Raw genomic sequence first — 18,450 nt, 5'->3', positions numbered from 1 at the left:
TCTTCAGCAGTGATCAACCAACTCCGCTTCGATCTCTGTGTTGCTCAAAAGCCCACTGCCGCACAGGGCAGTAAAACCACTTCTACTTTTACCTGCCTCACGGGTAGAAGAGCCAGTTTTAGTTATAAGAGAAAGGCAGGTAAGCATTGCCTTTGATCCCAAGGGGAAAAAAAGACAACAAAACAAACCAAACTGTGAGAGGCATAGCACTGTATTTACAATTCAAGAAGCCACCCACTTCTGGTGAAAAAAACTGCCAAAAATAGGGGGGATCTATCTCAGGTCGTCATCTCACAGCTTTAAAATCACTGAAGTTTTCAGAAGTCCCTGTAAAACAGAAGTGGTACACCCGCACCCCATCTCTGTGCATTTTGAGGAGAGGCAATAGGAACTGGAGACCAAAAAAATGTGGGGAGGGTTGTTGTAGATCTTTCATTTTGTAGTTTTCCCCTTGCACTCCAACGACAAGGCTTAAGATTAACTTTATTACTGAAGCTCTGTTTCATAGCTTTTTCCTTTACCTGCTCAAGAATGACAGCACTGAGTTTTTTGGCAGCGTAGGGAAAGTATGAGAACTTTGTTGATAATTTATCATCCATAAGGAAAAAAAACATGAAACACCACAACCAATGTACTAGAACCTCACTCTAAACTAACCTTTAAGTTAAACAGAAAACATCTACAGCACTGCAGAGCTTTCAGAGAAGCCTAAAACCATAGCACAAATGTTGTCAGGAAGCAGTTGTTAACAGGCTCTCGGTAAAATGCTGCACCTACCACTGGCTCACTTTCTTGTGGGCTGGAATTTTGCCCAATCTAAAGGGGACTTGGTGACGCTGGCAGTAAGTGCCTGGATCATGCAAGGAAGGAACAAAGCTTGTTTGGCCACAGCTATCACTTTTCACAGGGGATTGTGCTGACATTTAATTCAATTCCACAATAATTCTACTATACACCTGCCTCCACACTGTAAAGCTACGGAAGAGACTGCAGTTGTAATTTGACAGTGTCCCTGCAGGTGCCTATTCTGCTTACCTGTATGAGGAAGTTTGCAGTGTTTCTACATAGCAAAGAGATTCCTCCAAAATTCTGAAGCCACAAAGGTTAGCAAAAAACCCCAAACCCAACCAACAAAAAACACCACCACCACTAAACCAACACACACTATGCTCCTTTAGTCTCTCCCGACCTGTGACTCAGCCATGTTCTTTCATTTCCAGCTTTCACAAAAGCATGGTTTTAGGCAGTCTCAATCCAACAGAATTCTCGACATTGGTGGGCTTACACACCTTTTTACTCGTGTGGACAGAGAACAGATGAAAATAAAAGGATTTAACTCACTCTCAGCATGCGGCTATTTCCATACAGGACACTGTATTCTCAAAGCTGTATCTCCCTCTACCGGGGACTTTTTGTGCACTTACCACATGTGACAAGCCCAAAATTAATTTGGTCAGTGTCAGGGAACGGTTACTGTTGGCTGCTTGAACAGGAAGAACATGGCAACAGAAAATAAGTTTATCAGTAAATTTGTAAGGTTGGAAGTGGAAACTTTGAAGCTTCATTTTAGGCAATAAAAAAGTTTTCAGGCTTTTTTTTTTTTTGTCAAGGAGATGGGGGAAAGAGAGGGCAGGATGAAGGAAACAAACCCAAATAGTTGGTACACTAACAGGGATTGCAAGGTTGCTTTCTTATTTTTATTCTCCTTTGCATGGCAGCTTTTTAATGTATCTTCAAAGTTGGGTGATGGCTTTCTCAGAACTGGGTGCAAAACATGTCCCGTCTGAGCTGCTTCAGGTCATCACTCTTCAAATTTTTTCCTACTTCATCATAGTGTAAAAATCCCCCTCAATTTCTCGCTGTCTGTTCACCAGAACTCATTGGCATGTTCAAAACTTTCATTAAGGGTATGCATAGATGGGAGCAGACAACTTACAGAAACTTAGGAGCTCCAATAATGGTGGCTGAGCCAGGAATTAACGGCCTGAGGAGACCACAGCAGCACGAGTTGCTAAGAGACACTCAAGCGAGACGCAGGTACCTTCTCACTTCAAAAGCAGTCATCTGCACCCAACGCCAGAACTCCAGAGAAGTTCCCACGTCACAGGCACAGGTTGGCTCGTGGAGACCAAACTCTCCCACAGGCTCCGGAGGGGAAGGTTCAGTTGTGCTGTAAGCTAGGACTTGAACTCAAGGCTCCACAGTTAACACAACATTAATCCATTAAACTTCTTACTTTCTACCACCTCATTAATAACATATCCTCTAAGGCCAAAGGAAAACACAATATAGGGATGGGGAAAGAAAAAAAAAAAAGAGACTGATTGCATTTAAGAATTTAAATCATTTTATTGCTTTACCTGCCATTAGGACAATCTATAACAAAAGGAATATAATATATTAGCACATACAGTAAATCAGACTTATATAGTCAGGTAACAATACAAAAATGGTCCTCTGGTTGACTATAGCTTTCTAGGGCAATAGACTTCATAAATTTGCTAAAGGTGGACTAGCAAAAAATAACTTGTAAAGCCCTGAATGTTAGCTAAGGCAAAACTATGCCAATTGTGGTTTCAAACATATTTAAATTGCACACAACGGTAAAGCTATAACTGTGATTAATATTTAACTCAGACTTAGCTGATTTATCTTAAAATCTTGTAGGTAAAACTACAAAAGGGAGTAAACAGCAAGCTAAAAAGATGCAGTAGTGAAACTTGATTAGAAAGCCTTATATAAAAAAAATGTGCATTTTTTTGTGGAGCTTTAACTAGTTTACACAGTTTTTGGTGCTTAAGTAACACAAAGAACGTGTATGAAGAAAAAACCTGTATAGAGTCACAACTTAAGAAAACAGTTTTCAAAAAAAAAACCCCAACAAACCAATAACAAACCTAAAAAGGTAGCATTTGCTTACTCCTTCTTAACAACTCTGGCAGAAATCCTCTACTCAAGGTCTTCTGAATAGAGAACTCAAACCTGTGGTTTAAATCCCATTATTTGGATTTCATGGTTGCAAATACTCTGAAACCTTCTGTAAAGGTTTGACACCCTCAGTATTATTTTGCATCAATTCGCAGACCCTTCCTGATTATCTACATGCCTGGGAGAAAGTCTGTTGAATTTGAATCCCTATCATCTCAAGTGAAATAAAGCGAGGGCTCCATCATTAGAAGTAGTTGCACAACAAATGCAAAACTGCTTGCTATCACTCCCAAATATAAACCTACGCTACTTTATATAAATTACAGTTTAAAGGAAACCTTAAAAATTGCCTACCATTATTGAACCGTGGAATTCAGTAAAAACTTTTGGGAAGTATTGGTGCGCACAGAATAATGGAACACAAAGCTGATAAATACTGAAATACATTTAAGACTCCGCAACGTATTGAACTTGGAAAAAAGAGCAAGTATGAAATAGGTGTCATGTAAATTCCATAAGCAAGGAAAGAGAATGCACCTTTTGTATTTAAACTAGCGTAATAATTAACCATTTTAAAACTTATGAATTAACTGATTTAAAAACTTAAAATAATTGAGTGTTGCAGGAAAGTTAAAACATTCACTTTTTCTGCCTCACATTCTCTACCAAGAATGATGGCATCTTTAGAGACCAGCAATCTTGCCACTTGCAACTGATGCTGGCCATAAATACTCAACACTTATTTTCCCTGGTAACAAAGGGTCACCTGAACTGATGATCATTTTTTAAAAAGTCAACTGAGGAATACAAAGCAAGCAAGAGTCACAGGGAAAATAAAATGTTTGCTTCCAATGTCTACACCAATCTAAGTACTTGAACACTACGAACAGCTGGACAGCTGCACCATTCTTACACCAATCTGTGTATTAGAGGCCAAAGTTAGGCATTTAATGTAACATTTGGTTCTTGCCACTTTGAACAGGAAGTTTTAAATGGCATATCTATCACTGAAGACAGAACAAGAAAAAAAGTCAGTTGCGGCAAGTCAGCAAATTAAGTAACAACTGCAGTAGTTCACCAGAACTATTAACCTTGAAAGCTTTGATTTACACTTGACAAAAACATAACTCAGCAATCTTAAACCAGCAGACACAGGAACAATTATACTGTTAGATTCCAACTGTGGCTTTCTTAGCAGCTGATGCCTCACGACTGAACCCAGAATTACAGTACCCAGAAAATTAAAAAAAAGAAAACCCTAAGCCCCATGAAGCTCAATTACAAGGGCAGTTCTCATTTGAAAAGAAATACAGCAGATTATGACCACAGCCTTAAAATCTGTCAAACAATTTGAGAAACACCTTTACAAAAAATTCCCGCCCCCCCTCTACTGTCACCTCCTTACTCTATGGCAATTGGTGTGGTGCCAGGAGGTCTCTCCCTCGCTGAAGCAAGGCTGCTTTTGCCTGAGTTGGACACTGTTGCACAGAGAGAAGCCGTTAAGAGCAAACGTCTCCATAGAACTTTTTCTATTAATTTAATGGGACAGAGAGCACAGAACTAATATGCTCTAAGTTAAAAATAGTGCCATGATAAGCAATTTTTTTTTTCTTTTTTTAAACAGACAGGAAGCTGCAAATGCCAGTGGCAATGTGGCTCTGCACAAGGGTAATAAAGCAGTCTGCATTCGTGAAGCATGTTTTGGATAGGGAGGAAGGTTTCAGACAGACAGCGATACAAAACTGTTGTACTGCTGGATGTTTCGCTTGAGAATATCTGAGCACGGACCCAGGACACGTTCAAATCGGGGTCGATCAAGCTTTACACATTTCAACAGGCCACGAGCTACAACTGTGGCAGCACGGGGACGGTTCATCAACAGAGCTATTTCACCTAGGGCAACAGGAAAAGTGAGCAGTGTTAGAAATCAATGTGCAAAAGAGCAGAAGAAATTACCCTGTTGTATTTCAAACTGCTGCAGGAATTGAACAGAAGGTAATTCAGGTTTTAACACTGATCAGAACACGTATCCATGTAGTTACAGTAGAAGCAACTGTGAAGGCATTTTAAAAATACTACTTGATAATTTTTTTATTAAAAAAGTCTGTCCACATTCAAGTCTCTCTGAAGAAGGCCTAAAGATTTTTCAACATTGGTTTTATCTGAGAACAGGTCATGTTTCAATTAACTACGTACCTTTCCTAGTCAACAAGTAGTTATTTTTCCAATACATAAGGTATGCTTCTGTTCAATTCTGGTATTTCTAGGAAACTCAGGACAAGACCATGGTATTGAAGTAAAAAAACATTAATGAACAAGACAGAAGCCTTTGACCCACAGCTAACCAGAGTCAAGGATTTTCCTTGATCCTGTGGAAGATGAGTATCTTGAAGTCCCATTGGATTCCCATTTCATAAGTTATGCACAAAGATACCAAAAGCTTTGTTTCAAGCACCTGTTACAACTGCTGAACAACATATTTGGAAATGAAGTTTTCAACAAGCCCTTGCTTCCATTGGTGACCACAGCTACGCTTAACATTCCTAGCAACAAGCATGAAAGAAACCACAGCATCAACTTTTGGGTTGGTTTGTTTTTAAGCAGTTGGGCTGGTTATCTCCATGTTCAGGACTGAGAAAAGAACTCTGTGCTCCTCAGAGAATAAATTTGCCTGCATTATCAGAAGGGATGTTCCAGAGAAATGAGAAAAACTTTTCCTCTGTGCCCAATTAAAACTCTTGAACTAACTAGCTTCCAAAACACCAGCCTGCAAAAGAATAAGTAGGTTCTAAGGGAGAGTTAAATCCCTGGGGTACAGATCTGCAGCACCTGAACACAATGGCAGAGATAACATTTCAGTTAAGAGTGGGAAACTCAAGAGTACACATCAGGAGAAATATTAGAAGAGACTGAAACGACATACCGAGAACAAAAATCTAGTACTAGATACTGAGCTAAGCAGAACTTTGGTCAGATCCAGTACTATTAGTGGACTCTTGAGAACATCCCACTTTAGGCCTTGCAGCAGAGTATTTGTTGATTACATCATCTATAAAGCTGAAAAACTGAACAACCAGAAGGCTTTAGCAAGAGGAATGCTTAGAAAGAGTAACACAGAGAGAGGGCCTACCTTAAACATGAGAAAAAAGTTACTTTTTTTGTTGAGAGAGGGAAGTATTTAAACATTAAACAGTAGGTTCTGAACACGTTGCTCGCTTTGCTTTAGAACTGCAAGCAACTTCTCTTCTGAACTCAAGCTAAGGTGGTCAGGAATATCTCGTTATATACTATTACATTATACTCCAAGAACGCTCTGTGAGCATACACATCCAGTCCTTATCTGTGATCCAAAATAAATCAACATGCACTAGACAAGTGATTAGTTTCATGTCAAGACTATTTCAAAGTCTTCATAAGTAAGTATTTATAATATGATCTTAGCCTTTTTCTTTGCCAGCACATGCAAGCTTTTTCAAGCCAAAGCAACTTAGATACCACATAACTTTTAGCTGAGTAAGAACACCTTCAACAGAAGGAGAGAAGACCCTGATGTGCACTTGGGAGGCTACGTCCAGAGTAACACACAGTTTTGGGGGCCCCAGTACAAGATGCTGGCAAAGCAGAGTAAGTCCAGCAGTACCACGCAGATGGTTATGGGACTGCAGCACAGGATGTACAAAGAGATGCTGAAAGAGCTGGGTTAGTCTGACCTGGAGAAAAGGCAGCTAAGAAGGGAATCCTACTGCTATCTTCAGCCACATAATGAGCAATTATAAAGACAAAACTAGACTGTGCTCTGCACAGTGAAAGGCAGAAAGAAGCAACAAGTTGCAGAACAGGAAATTCTTGTCAGGCATAAACAAAAAAAAATAATTCTTCACAACAAGTCTGGTTAAACAGTGAAAGAAACTGCCCAGAGAGGTTGTGGGATCTCCATCCCTGGAGACACAAAAGACTCGACTGGACATAGCCCTGAGCAACATGACACAATTTCAAAAAGTTAGCTCTGCTAAGAGTAGGGAGGTCATACCAGATCACCACCTTCTAAATTAAAGTACTCCAGAATATCATATTTCTGTGATATGCATGCACACCTGAATGCCAAGTGACTCTGATACTCACCTGACATCGAATGAAACCACTAGAGTTAGCCAAAACAGTAATTAAGCAAATCCATCCCATCACTATCATCCACAGCAGTCATCAACGCAACACAGGTAAAATAGTGACAGTGGTGTAAGTAATCACAGTTGTCCCTATGTAACTCACCAAAATAATCAGAAGGTGCCAGTCTGCCCACTTCAACAAATTCTTCATTTTCTGATCGACGCTGTAACACTGCAGCTGTGCCCTTTAATAAATCACAGCAATTAAACAACTGGAATTTCCAGCATCACTTGAAACATTAATTCCACAAGTAATCAACTGCTTTGCAGAAAGAACTGTTATGATGCCTCAGTCTTTAAAAACCACTTCACAGTCCTTGCATAGCTCACCAGACTGCTCTATAAAAACAGCTCCCTCCTCTCTAAGCATAAAATGTCTTGCGTACTTATGTATCCACAGCACTGATTTCTTCATGTTTTTCCTCATAACACTATGCATATTAGAGTATGACTGGTTAAAAAACAAAAAAACCCAACAAAACAGACAGAAGACAATGGTATCACTAGCAAGACATTACTAGCTATCTAGAACAGGTCTCTTCTGAAAGAGATAAACTGGTTTCAGCCAGAAACTTGTTACTTTTTTCCTGGAAGTACCATTTGTAAAAATAGCAAAACTAAATATAAGCTTCTACATGTCCAGCAAGATTATATTTCTTTACAAGTACATATTCTCTACAAGTACATTCTTACATTTCGTTTCTCTCCACATGTCTATTTAAGGGCAGAATAAGCCATGTTAAAAACAAAAAAAAGTAAAGTTCTGAGCTTTTAACTTTGACCTTACTTACCTCCAAGATGATGAAGAACTCATCTCCTGGCTCTCCCTGGACCACGATCTTTTGCCCATCCTCAAACTGTACCGGTTCCAATGCGTCAGCTACAGTGAGACGCTCCCACTTGTCCAGAGATTCTATACAGTTAATAGATCATTAACAGAGTATCTTTTCAAGGCACGAATTATACTTTTTGCTCTGTCCCTATACAGAGGTCAACCTATTTCTGGCTACATTTGTGCATCAGATATCGAGATCTGAATTAGAATTATTTTGGAATGATGAAGAAAAGCAGTACAGGCTTTGCAGTCGGTTTTAACGGATTACCACAATAGCCTATAATCATAATAATGCTGGGTAACAGCTTTATTAAAATACCACAATTTATTCCACTTCAGAATAAAAATCTTCTCACTCACCCAATATTGATACTTTACTAAGGAATTCCTCATACATCTTTCTCTTTCTCAAAGTACTCCCCTACAAAACAAACAAACAAACAAAACCACACAAAGTAAGTTTCCTTTCTACTTCATGTTTTACACAAGGCTTCATATAAAACAAGACAAAAATAAACTTAACCAGACATACCGCATCCTGTCTCACAGACCCAAACCCACACGATTAAGTGTTTTCAAGTGTAATTATTTCAGTGATATTTCAGAGTTGAGCAACCTTTATAAAGTACTTCGCATTTACTGCGGCCTTAATGTTTCTTAAATGCATTTTTAACTGTATAACCTTACCAAAATTCACAACACCTGCTCAAGTTAGTTACAATAGCTGTTCACACACATTACTTACAAATAGCAAGCTAAATACAGAGCAGAATCAAAACACCTGGAAAATTAACAAGTAGGTATTACATTCTTAGGCCAATTTAATACTGCATCAGTATTGTTTTGTTCACTAATGCAAAATTCTCCCTTGCCCCATGCCCGATAGACATATGCTAAGCGATCAGCTTTCTGATTACAAAAGGGCAGGACTTTGAATAAATAACTCCAGTAAAGGACAGGCACAGACAGGTGGTCAGATGACCAGTATAAGTTGAGTGAATAGTAAAACCAAAAGCATAATTCCAGGATATGCACACAGCTACTTGAGTCAATGGCATAGGCCACACATCAACTAGAAAAATACTTGCCATCAGGATCCTTCTATAGCTATCTCTGTCAATGCCCCACAACTTCACATTTGTCTTCGCTTTGACAGTCGCAGCGCGAGGAGTTCCATATATAAGGGCAAGTTCTCCAAAGCTTCCACCCTCACCAACACTGGTTGCCCACTCGCTGTTCACATAAACCTGAAAGGCAGGGCATGGGGGTAAGCCAAGGCCCACAGTGTCCTGCGAGCTGGTCAGAGCCAACACGAAGCTCCTACTATCCTATATTTCCTTTATAGTAAAGGGAAATTCTCATGTCTGTACAGAGTTGACCATTTCAGGATTTCATCAATACTTCACAGCCAACCCAGTCCTAGCCACAATTTTTACCTTCATCGACAAAGGGACTCTCTTCTACACCACACACACAGAGACTACACATGTAGACTCCTGAGACCCTTTGACACAAAATAAAATCTCAACAAAGTCTCGGTCAGAAAAAGCTATGGGTTGTTGGACTGGAAAATAAAAAGCCTGGCCATTTTTAAAGCCTGTCCCACACCTCAGCTAGACTCCACCCTTGCACTTGTAAAGCATTATTATTGTGTCGGTATCAGAATCATTCATTTTGAAACTCAACACAACTCATAGTCTGTGCAGCCAGACTGAGGCCTTAAGGAGCAAAGAAACTCCAAAGCAAATAAGCTTCTACAAGTGAAAACTTACTGCGAGAAAAGCTGCTAAAGGAAGGACCTGTAGAAGAGGCCTAAAAATATCAGGCTATTTTTCTGCTAGGAATGAACAGATTGTTAATAAACTACCAATAATGCTTACATCCATTTCTCCTTGATCAACAACATAGAAGTTATCACCTTCATCACCTAAAGAAGAAAAAAAAATTGAATACACACTAAAAAGAGAGTAAAGCTATGTAAACATTGACATTTCACAGAACCAGCACCTCTGGCAACTTTGATGTTTAGAATCAAATAAGGTTGACAGAGACAAATTTTTGCACAGCTTGCAGGGTGAAATTTCACATTTTGCTGATTTCACACTCTTCTCAGTCCTGTGAAAGAGGACATCTACTAGCATGCAGGAGATCCACAGTATTTCCAGGATTACTGGAAAGGTGTACTGGATCCATAAACTGACATAACGTGTTCTACAGAGCCATCGCATGACAATCTTTCCAACAGATAACACATGCAACAAAACCACATCTTCCTACAATTGCTCCAGCCCTCACTTTAGCATGAGCTTTGCTTCAGGCAACATAACAAGAAAGGGTCACTGCATCCAGACAATGTTTTTATTTAAAAAAAAAACAAAAACAAAAAACTAACGAGAGCACTAGGCCAGACTCTGCTCACCATCTCCAGCTTATTCATCAATGTAAAAATTGTCACTTGCCTTGCTGTATGACAGTCTCTCCTGCAATGTAAGTGACGGGGAACATTGCATCAAAGATGTCACTGAAGAAAAGGATACCAAAATTAGACAAATGCCAGTACAACTGCCATGCATGCACACGTTCATACATCTTTCCAACCTTAATGATTCTATGATCTCTACCTCCAACCTCTGTATGGTTACATTGACTGTTGTAAAGAGGCTGCGCAGCTTTGTATGTTATGACACATTTAGCTCTTCTGAAACCTGCACTGTAAGAACCTTTCTTTAAGACTACGAAGGTTTATTCCTACCTTCTTTCATTATCATCAAGATGGGCAAACAGCACATTCTTCTCAATAGCTTTTGCCAAAGCAGCCATAGTCTTATAATCTTTTGGAATAACCTAGGACATAATCAGAAAAAGTAACTGATTAATTTTTTGAAGAAAAATTTCTGCATTCCACTGGGTAAATAAATCATTCAATTGCTACAAAACGCTGTCTGAGTTTTTCCAGTTTCTTTCAAGTGCTATAGATCTAACCCCAAATATAGTGAATGTTTACAGCCAGTTTATGCAAAAGGTAAATAAAATATTGTATTATTTTCTGCAACTGTAAAAGCACCATCCCATGCTAAGTTTGTAGGGTTTTTTGCAAGAGTACAAGTATCTGTTCCACCTGTGTTTTCCTATGAATAGCAGCAAGTCTGCTCTGCCATTAGGCTAAATGTAATGTTGTTGCAGCTGTCGAATAACTGGAAGCACTTTGTTTATATATATGATATATAAATATATATTACTTCAAAGGAAACAGGTCTATGTTATGCATAAACGGTTTAACGGCATGACAGTTTATTCTAACCTCCAATTAAACACCTATACACACAGGTCTGCTTTTTACAGTTATCACAAGACTTAACAGGCTACAGGAGCTGTGTTATTTAATACACTGGATAGAAGGTGGTTTTAGATAAATTCTTGGATTGTAGATGCAATTTTTAGCAACATTTAAAAGTTAGAGCACCTTTCTAACATAAGATGCAGCATCCTCTTCTGTATAGACTTCTGCACTGATGGCCCCACGCCTTCTTCGACCCTTAACCACAGGGTTCATAGGAGGAGGAGGAGAGATTTCATCCTCCCGTGAGTCTGAGCGTGAACCAGACTTCTGTTGATTCAACAACTGTTTTGTTTCCTCCTATAACAGGAAGGAAGACATGTTTGTGTCACATAATCCAGTAAGACAAAAAAGCCATTACATAATATATTCCAATTTAGTCTGCCAATGCAAGGGAGCTTCCTGTGTACTATTACTCCCACATTAAGGCAAACAGGAGACTAGAGCAACCAAGATCAAATACCTTTCAAAATAGATGGTAGATATGCCTTTCATTCATAACATTCATATCACAATGGTGTTTATTTTAATAAGTTACACTAATAGTATAATAAGTTAAGAAGTATAAACAAGTTGATTCTACTTTCCGCTAGTGTATTCAACAAGCGATGAAGAAATTCTGCAAATGCTAAAGACATTTTCCCAACTGTAAACCCAGCAGTTCTTTCCCTCAGCTGTGAGGTGTTAAGCCTTTTTTGATTTGAAAGACAGAAGAGCAATTCCTCAGAAATCCATGTTACATGAGAAGCTTGTGAAACAAGGTCAAGTCATGGACCAACTCGATACTCAACAACCAACAGTTATTTTAGGAGAAAGAAATATGAACACTGCTTACAAAAGAGCTGCAGGAAGGATGCTAGAGGCCAAGCAGTAGGTTTATTTACACAAACCACAGATTTGTCAACTTTGCACAACGTTACACATTTTCCTTACTTCCCTCAGTTACCTGTTGTGCTGTGTTGTAGCAATAGTGTAGAAGGCTAGAGTACTTACAATAAAATGAAGTCTAACTAATTTGACACACAGAAATTTCATTCTTCTATGTACCAGAAGATTCACCTTAATCAACCAAAACCAGATTAAAAACAAAACAAAAAAGCCAACCTTGGAAACAAAGTACTTGCATCATAACAGCTCAGATGACTTTCTCACAGTGTCAAGGAAACTTAAGGAAACAGGGTTTTCTGACATTCCTTAAAAGAACAAGGAGTCATCTGTTCCCCGCGAGCTCCTGGCACTTCTAAAAGCTGGGTTTGTCTCAGTGTCCTTGATCAAGCCGTCCCCTGCCCAGCTGGGCAGCTTGCTGCTTGGCTGCCACACTCCACTCCGGAGGTGCACAGAGGCTATGTATAACCACTTTGAGGAAAGAGACATCAGATAACCATTACAGTGAGTTTACATTTTACACCTCTCAGGTAGCCAAAGAGCAAGCACTGATCCATCAAATTGCATTTCACTTCCTGCCTTTTGCCCATGGATAAAATAGTGCTACATTTCAAAACGATGGGGGTAAAACATATTTAAAACCTTGTTTCTACCTTCTGATTTTAGAGAAACAAGTCTCAACTGAGATGATGTTAAAAATAGCTCGAGCAGTAGTAAGCGTTCGGTTTAAACTGCCTATCTACAAAGTGGGCAAAACCACCAACCACAGAAACATACTGTTCATTCATATACAGAATACTTAACCCATAAAAAAAAAACCTTGATGCATTTTAAATAAGTGAACACCAGCTGCTGTGTTTTTTCCAGTATCACATAACATAAAATACTGAGATCCTGTAACTTTCAGTGGCAGAAGCACTTCAGCAGCATTTAGCTAGGGACCTGCATATCAAAACACTGTTCAACAAGAGACTCACCAAGGTAATGGCCCACTCAAGGAACAAGGAAGCTGCACTAATAGGAAAAGTACAACTGGTAATTTCTGCTTTAGCTATAAAACTTCTGAGATTTAACATTACAATAGTAAAAAGAAGTACATTAAGGTAGGGCATGGACACCGAAACAAGTTACAGGTGGGTAAGATTAAGACACTAACTTAAAATATAGCAGCTGTTCTAAACAGTCTATATACACACTCAGCGAGAGGAAGATTACCCCGAATGAGACAAATCTCCATCTATTCACATTACACATCGCAAGACAACGCTGCCATGGAGTCAGTGACATGTACAAATCTCACTGTTTTCATAGCAGTAGCTTTTCATGTATTCATCTTTCTTCATTTCTGATACTAAACCACGTTTATTACACCACCAGATCAGTGATAAATTACACTAGGCCCTGAAGAAAGAGTAGCAGTTGTTATTCAGAGTTACCTTAGAATCTAACCAGTGTTTATAAGTAAGAAAATGTATTTGTTCAGGTGTAGAAGCTCCTCAGATTAAACACATAAAAGACAAAGGCATTCATTTTGCTCTGTGTACATCAGTATAACCAATACCTGGATTTTAAAAAGGTTTACTAGTAAAGTTAGCCTATTTATTACATCCCAGTGTTGATCCTGGTCTTCCAGCTGATGGAGCAGTTCAGGGAGTTTTCAGTGTCAGTGATCACCAATTGAAATTTTATTTTTCCTGACAAGTAAGAAATAGTTATTAATTCCATTTAAATTATTACAGGAAGAAACATTAAAGTGATAAGTCTATCAGCTACTGAAGACGATGTCACAATTTCAGAATTATGTTTTACACTGTATAGTCTGGCATCTGGTAATTGTCATTACACCAGGAACAGTCTCAACTGTCTCTGGTTAATTTATATTTAATTTATATCGGCTCTCCACATATTTAAAAAAAACACTCAACCTAAAAAAGCAGTGTTAAAAGCTCTGCCACAACTGCTCACTCACAACTGCAGAGTACATCCTTCTTAACTACCGTGTTTTGCAAAAGAAACACTTGGGAAATAGGAAAATATTCAGGCATGCATCTGTGGAGGCAGGGCAGGTGGTAGGCAACAGGTACCCTTGACTAGATGTCAACTGCACTTCATACTTCTAGTTTTCTATGAAGCCTAATATGCACATAACTGCATTACACACAATATTTCAAACATGCATTTTATTCCAGTGACAGCCATGTCCAATATCCAAGATTCATCTGGCAGGCTGTGATAATGATCTCTACATTACATTTCCATAGCTCAAACTACATTACATAGCCAAGCACAGCACTGGATAGCTATGAGCTTTCACTATCCATTGGTGTTACTAATTACTAGTTACTAACTAAAAAGACATGTTTGCACAGCAAAGAGAACAGAGGCCTTACTATACCACAAACAGATAAAATAAAAACATTTCTACAATCAATGTGTAGTAATTAGATTCATGTAATAGCTTTTGTAACTCAGAAGAGGACATCTGAATTCCTATATTAGCTATAACAATCAAAGGCAGTAATTTTCGTGTTTCTGAACATAAATTCAAAACTGTGTTTAAATGTCTTCAATGTATTTTAATAACATGGCAGTGAATCAGCTCTGTGTGTGCATGCTGTGGAAGAGATGACTTGTCAAGATAACTAGAGAGAAAATAGCAACCTCGCTTCAGTTTTAAGTGGTGTTCCTTTAAAATTCAGTCTTTAAAAAAAAATACTCTCTCTCAACCTCAATTTTACCCAGTCTAACAGATGAACAGATTTAGAAAGTATATTGAAAAGTTGCCCTGCGTTAATACAGACATAACAGACATTACTTCAGTAAGGTGAAACAGATTCCATTTCAAACATTTTCTTCTACCAGAGCTAAGTACTGGGTTAGAGCTGGTTAATAATAGTACTTTGCATTTCTGCTTTCCAGACACGGATGTCAGAGTTTGCCAACGTAGCACACAATGTTCGCTGTTCTGTCACTTGATAGCTATTAAGGTACCGTGTTACCTGGTTAAACCAAGACCACTCCATTAGACTGGATGGTGAAATCACTTAAGGAAAGCTGTAACAATTTTTAAATTCAAGGAGGCAAGAAAAAAGCTACCGTTTCGCTTTTAGCTATAGCTGCACTAGTGGGCATGTATAACCCCTGCCAACACAACTCATACTAAAAGATCCTGACCAAAACTGTAAGAGTAATTTAAGGGGGAAAAAAAGATTACCTAACCAGTTTTATTTTCAGCTTCCTTGTAGGCTGACAGAGTGCATAGACAGCCTACTTGCACCAGCATAAAATCATCAAGAGTTGTTCAACTCAAGAATACATGTGATCAAGTTCAGAGCTAGACTTGTTGTCTTGCTAAAAACAAATTAAGTTTCCTTTAATCTTAAGTCCTACACATTGACCATAGTCCACTCACAAAAGCACACAAATATTCTTATTTTATATCCCTATGTATGGATTGGTTTCCAATTCATTCTAAGTGCAGTAATGCAGTTTACTTTGTAAAGTTTTGTATACCAACACTTGTAGCGATGTTTTAAAAAAATATCAATCTATCAGTACTTAGAAACTTGAGAATGCAAGGTGGGGAAGGAGGCACAGTAACAGGGAGGGACAATGGATTTTTAATAACCTGATTGCTACCTGGTTAGCTGCTGGTATTCTCTCTGAAAGAGAATGTACTCAAGATGCAACCACATAAAAAAGTCAGTCAGATATATTATAGAGTTCTTGTTCATTTAACAAACAAAATGTTCCTCAAATACATTGTGAGTTACAGGAGGTTAGTTTGCACCATTTGGTCATTTTCTACTTATCTACCTTGAATACTTCCATTAAAAGACAAATTTCCACTATACATATTTATGATCTCTAGTGTTCATTTCTTTCGTCTTTACATCAGCAATTAGTAACTAGATAGCATTTGAAAAAAAAGAAGATGTAACTTCCATATACAAGTACTGAAAGCAGTACCTGCAAATGACTGCTGGATGGGGTCACCGCTACATTATTTCCTAGTTGTGTATTCTGAAGAGTCGTATCTAACCTTTCCTCTGCATCAGTCTTTAAAACCTCCCATTTTCATAGCAGTTTTATTCTTATCTGCTTAGATATCAATATATAAAATGAACAGTTCAAAAGAATGTTAAGTCACCATTTCAAATATGCACCGAGATGACAAAATGCTTCCCATTCCCAAGATCCCAGAATGCTCCCAACACCACCACCACCACCCAAGAGACCTTGAGGACAAACACAAGAGGAACAACAAAGCAAAACACCAACACTAAACTCCAAAGAGAAGGCAGAACCAGGCTGGTTCTCCTACAGATCTGGAATGCAAATACTTCCATTTGACTTCAGCTAGCCCTGGAGAGCTACAACTGCCCTGCTACTCCTGTGCTGTACCTGAATTATTGTAAACCATTTGCCTCAATATAAGAAACCAAGAGCCTATAGCCAGTGCGTAACCAAGGTCAAATGCCACGGTTGTCATCTCACGACAGACACGACCGTGTACGCTATCTATTAGTGTCTGTGAGTAAGCATTAGATGGGGATTACATCTGCATCCCAGCTGGGTATCTCCTTGTCATCTTATCTTCTGCCCTACCTGCTTTGTTATAACAGAGGCACTTTTACACCATGATGAACTGGCATAAACTACTGGAAAACAGGATTTTTTTTTTTCCAAAAGCATCAGTTCCAGTTTCAAATGGCCAATACAAACACTGATCAAATCTGAAGCTCAGCCTTTAAATCACAAAGAGACAACATAAACGTAGACTGTTCCACTCTCCTCCCCTCCTTCTATGTAGTTTTACCTTCTCCAATCTTTCAAAGTATTCTCTGAGGAATCCCATGGGTCTTTCAGGTCTCACTGTGCATAACTGTACAATGCAATCCTTCAGCAGTTGCTGGATGTTGTGTTTTTGGACGTAAAGTTCACATTCCCGAAGACTACGCTCCTCCTCACTGCTGCTGCTGCTAGAAGCTGCCATTGCTGAAGGTAAGAGAAAGAGAGGGCTAAATAACTAGTGAAAACAAAGATGCTGCATTATCATCTTACTGATACTAAAAAACTGATACAAAAACTACCTTTTGTCTGGAAGAATGGTAATTAAGCCAAACTGTGAAAGAAAATGCTATGAACTTATTTAGCACCTGGAAAGAAATAAACAATCTAGGTGCTCTGTAGCCACAGGCACCAAAGGAAAAGCATTTGCTTGAGCTGGAAAAGCTTCAACAACTCAAGTCCTGTGAGCACTCAAAGTCAGGGAAGCTTCCACCTAAACTTTCTGCCAATTAAACCTAGTATTTCATAGGATTGGAGGCTCACTTCACAAAGCTGTATGGGGTCATGTGGATGATGACCAGGAGATAGGTGGGTGGAAGCTGGGAATCCAAGAGGCAAGTATGAAAAGTACTAGGAAGTGAAACACATTAAGGTTGAAGCCAAAGCCAGTTCACCAAATGCTGAGGCAGAATCCACTAACAGAAGTTATGGAATTAGGGGTGTTACTCCTAAAAAACTACTCTCTAGTTTAAACTGGTCCATACTTTGTAACTACCTCTGTGGATACGCTGTAATCCCAAAAATATTTCTTCAACTGTAAATAAGAGTACATTGTTAAACATCTCTGTTACGACACCAGGTTTTCAGAAAACTTTAAAATTACAGTGCCAGTTGTAACACTTTCAAAAATGTTCTAAAGCAGGTTTTTCCTCCCTTTCAGGTTATAGAACCATGTTAAAATATATTTTTACATATCTACATACACAAACATTTCATGTCTTTTTTTATTTTTCCACAAAGCAATTAACACTGAGACAGCTAAAGAAATAGGAAAAAATTTCTCAGGGCATTTTTAATGAAATATAAAGTTACCTGGCGCAGGGACAGTGGCAACAGCTTATGAATGCACAGCAAGATATGTTGATCCCAGGATCAGCTTTTGAAAGGGGAAAAAAACAGATTCAGACAAAATAATTCTGAGATATGAGAAGTCACTGAAAAGCCAAGCGGTGCAGTCATATTATGCATTTTACCCTACTGAGGCAGGAGACTGAGACACATAGGCAATATAACACTGTGCCCCTTTGAATTATGCTACTGGAGATTACAGGACGACTAGAGTTAATACGGAATTGCTAGCACTTCAAACAGGTTTCATTCTTGTCACAGTTAATCCCTGCCTAAGTATGCACAGACAGATGTATTATGTGTTGCATAAACACCAAGTATGGACTTCACATGGACTGCAAAAGTGCCTTAAAGTTCTCCAGTTACTTCTTTTGTTTTGA

General features: G+C 38.7%; 1 protein-coding gene across 1 annotated transcript; it reads right to left on the bottom strand.

Moving 5' to 3' along the window:
* Positions 1-3,606: 3,606 nt before the first annotated feature.
* On the bottom strand, positions 3,607-18,093 carry PRKAR1A (protein kinase cAMP-dependent type I regulatory subunit alpha). Its single transcript, XM_082008365.1, has 11 exons — positions 18,035-18,093; positions 16,971-17,149; positions 11,393-11,566; positions 10,682-10,773; positions 10,389-10,450; positions 9,810-9,856; positions 9,018-9,176; positions 8,290-8,350; positions 7,886-8,007; positions 7,198-7,279; positions 3,607-4,821 (listed from the first exon to the last, which is right to left on the bottom strand). Exons 2-11 carry the CDS (start codon positions 17,145-17,147, stop codon positions 4,649-4,651), a joined length of 1,149 nt encoding a protein of 382 aa, XP_081864491.1. The 5' UTR covers positions 17,148-17,149; positions 18,035-18,093; the 3' UTR covers positions 3,607-4,648.
* Positions 18,094-18,450: the final 357 nt, after the last annotated feature.

Source organism: Phaethon aethereus (assembly GCF_964289735.1).
Source record: "Phaethon aethereus genome assembly, chromosome: 18".
Lineage (NCBI taxonomy): Eukaryota > Metazoa > Chordata > Aves > Phaethontiformes > Phaethontidae > Phaethon > Phaethon aethereus.
Note: the sequence above shows the minus strand (reverse complement) of the source record. Positions and strands in the feature narration are given on the sequence as shown.

What these genes read in the sequence shown, in the direction of transcription:
- PRKAR1A (XM_082008365.1), bottom strand. Translation starts at nt 17,147, where the DNA reads ATGGCAGCTTCTAGCAGCAGCAGCAGTGAGGAGGAGCGTAGTCTTCGG. An exon ending in GCTATAGAAGGATCCTGATG is followed by an intron (nt 8,351 to 9,017) that starts GCAAGTATTTTT and finishes TTTGTTTTGTAG; the next exon opens with GGGAGTACTTTGAGAAAGAG. An exon ending in TAGTAAAGTATCAATATTGG is followed by an intron (nt 8,008 to 8,289) that starts GTGAGTGAGAAG and finishes TTAACTGTATAG; the next exon opens with AATCTCTGGACAAGTGGGAG.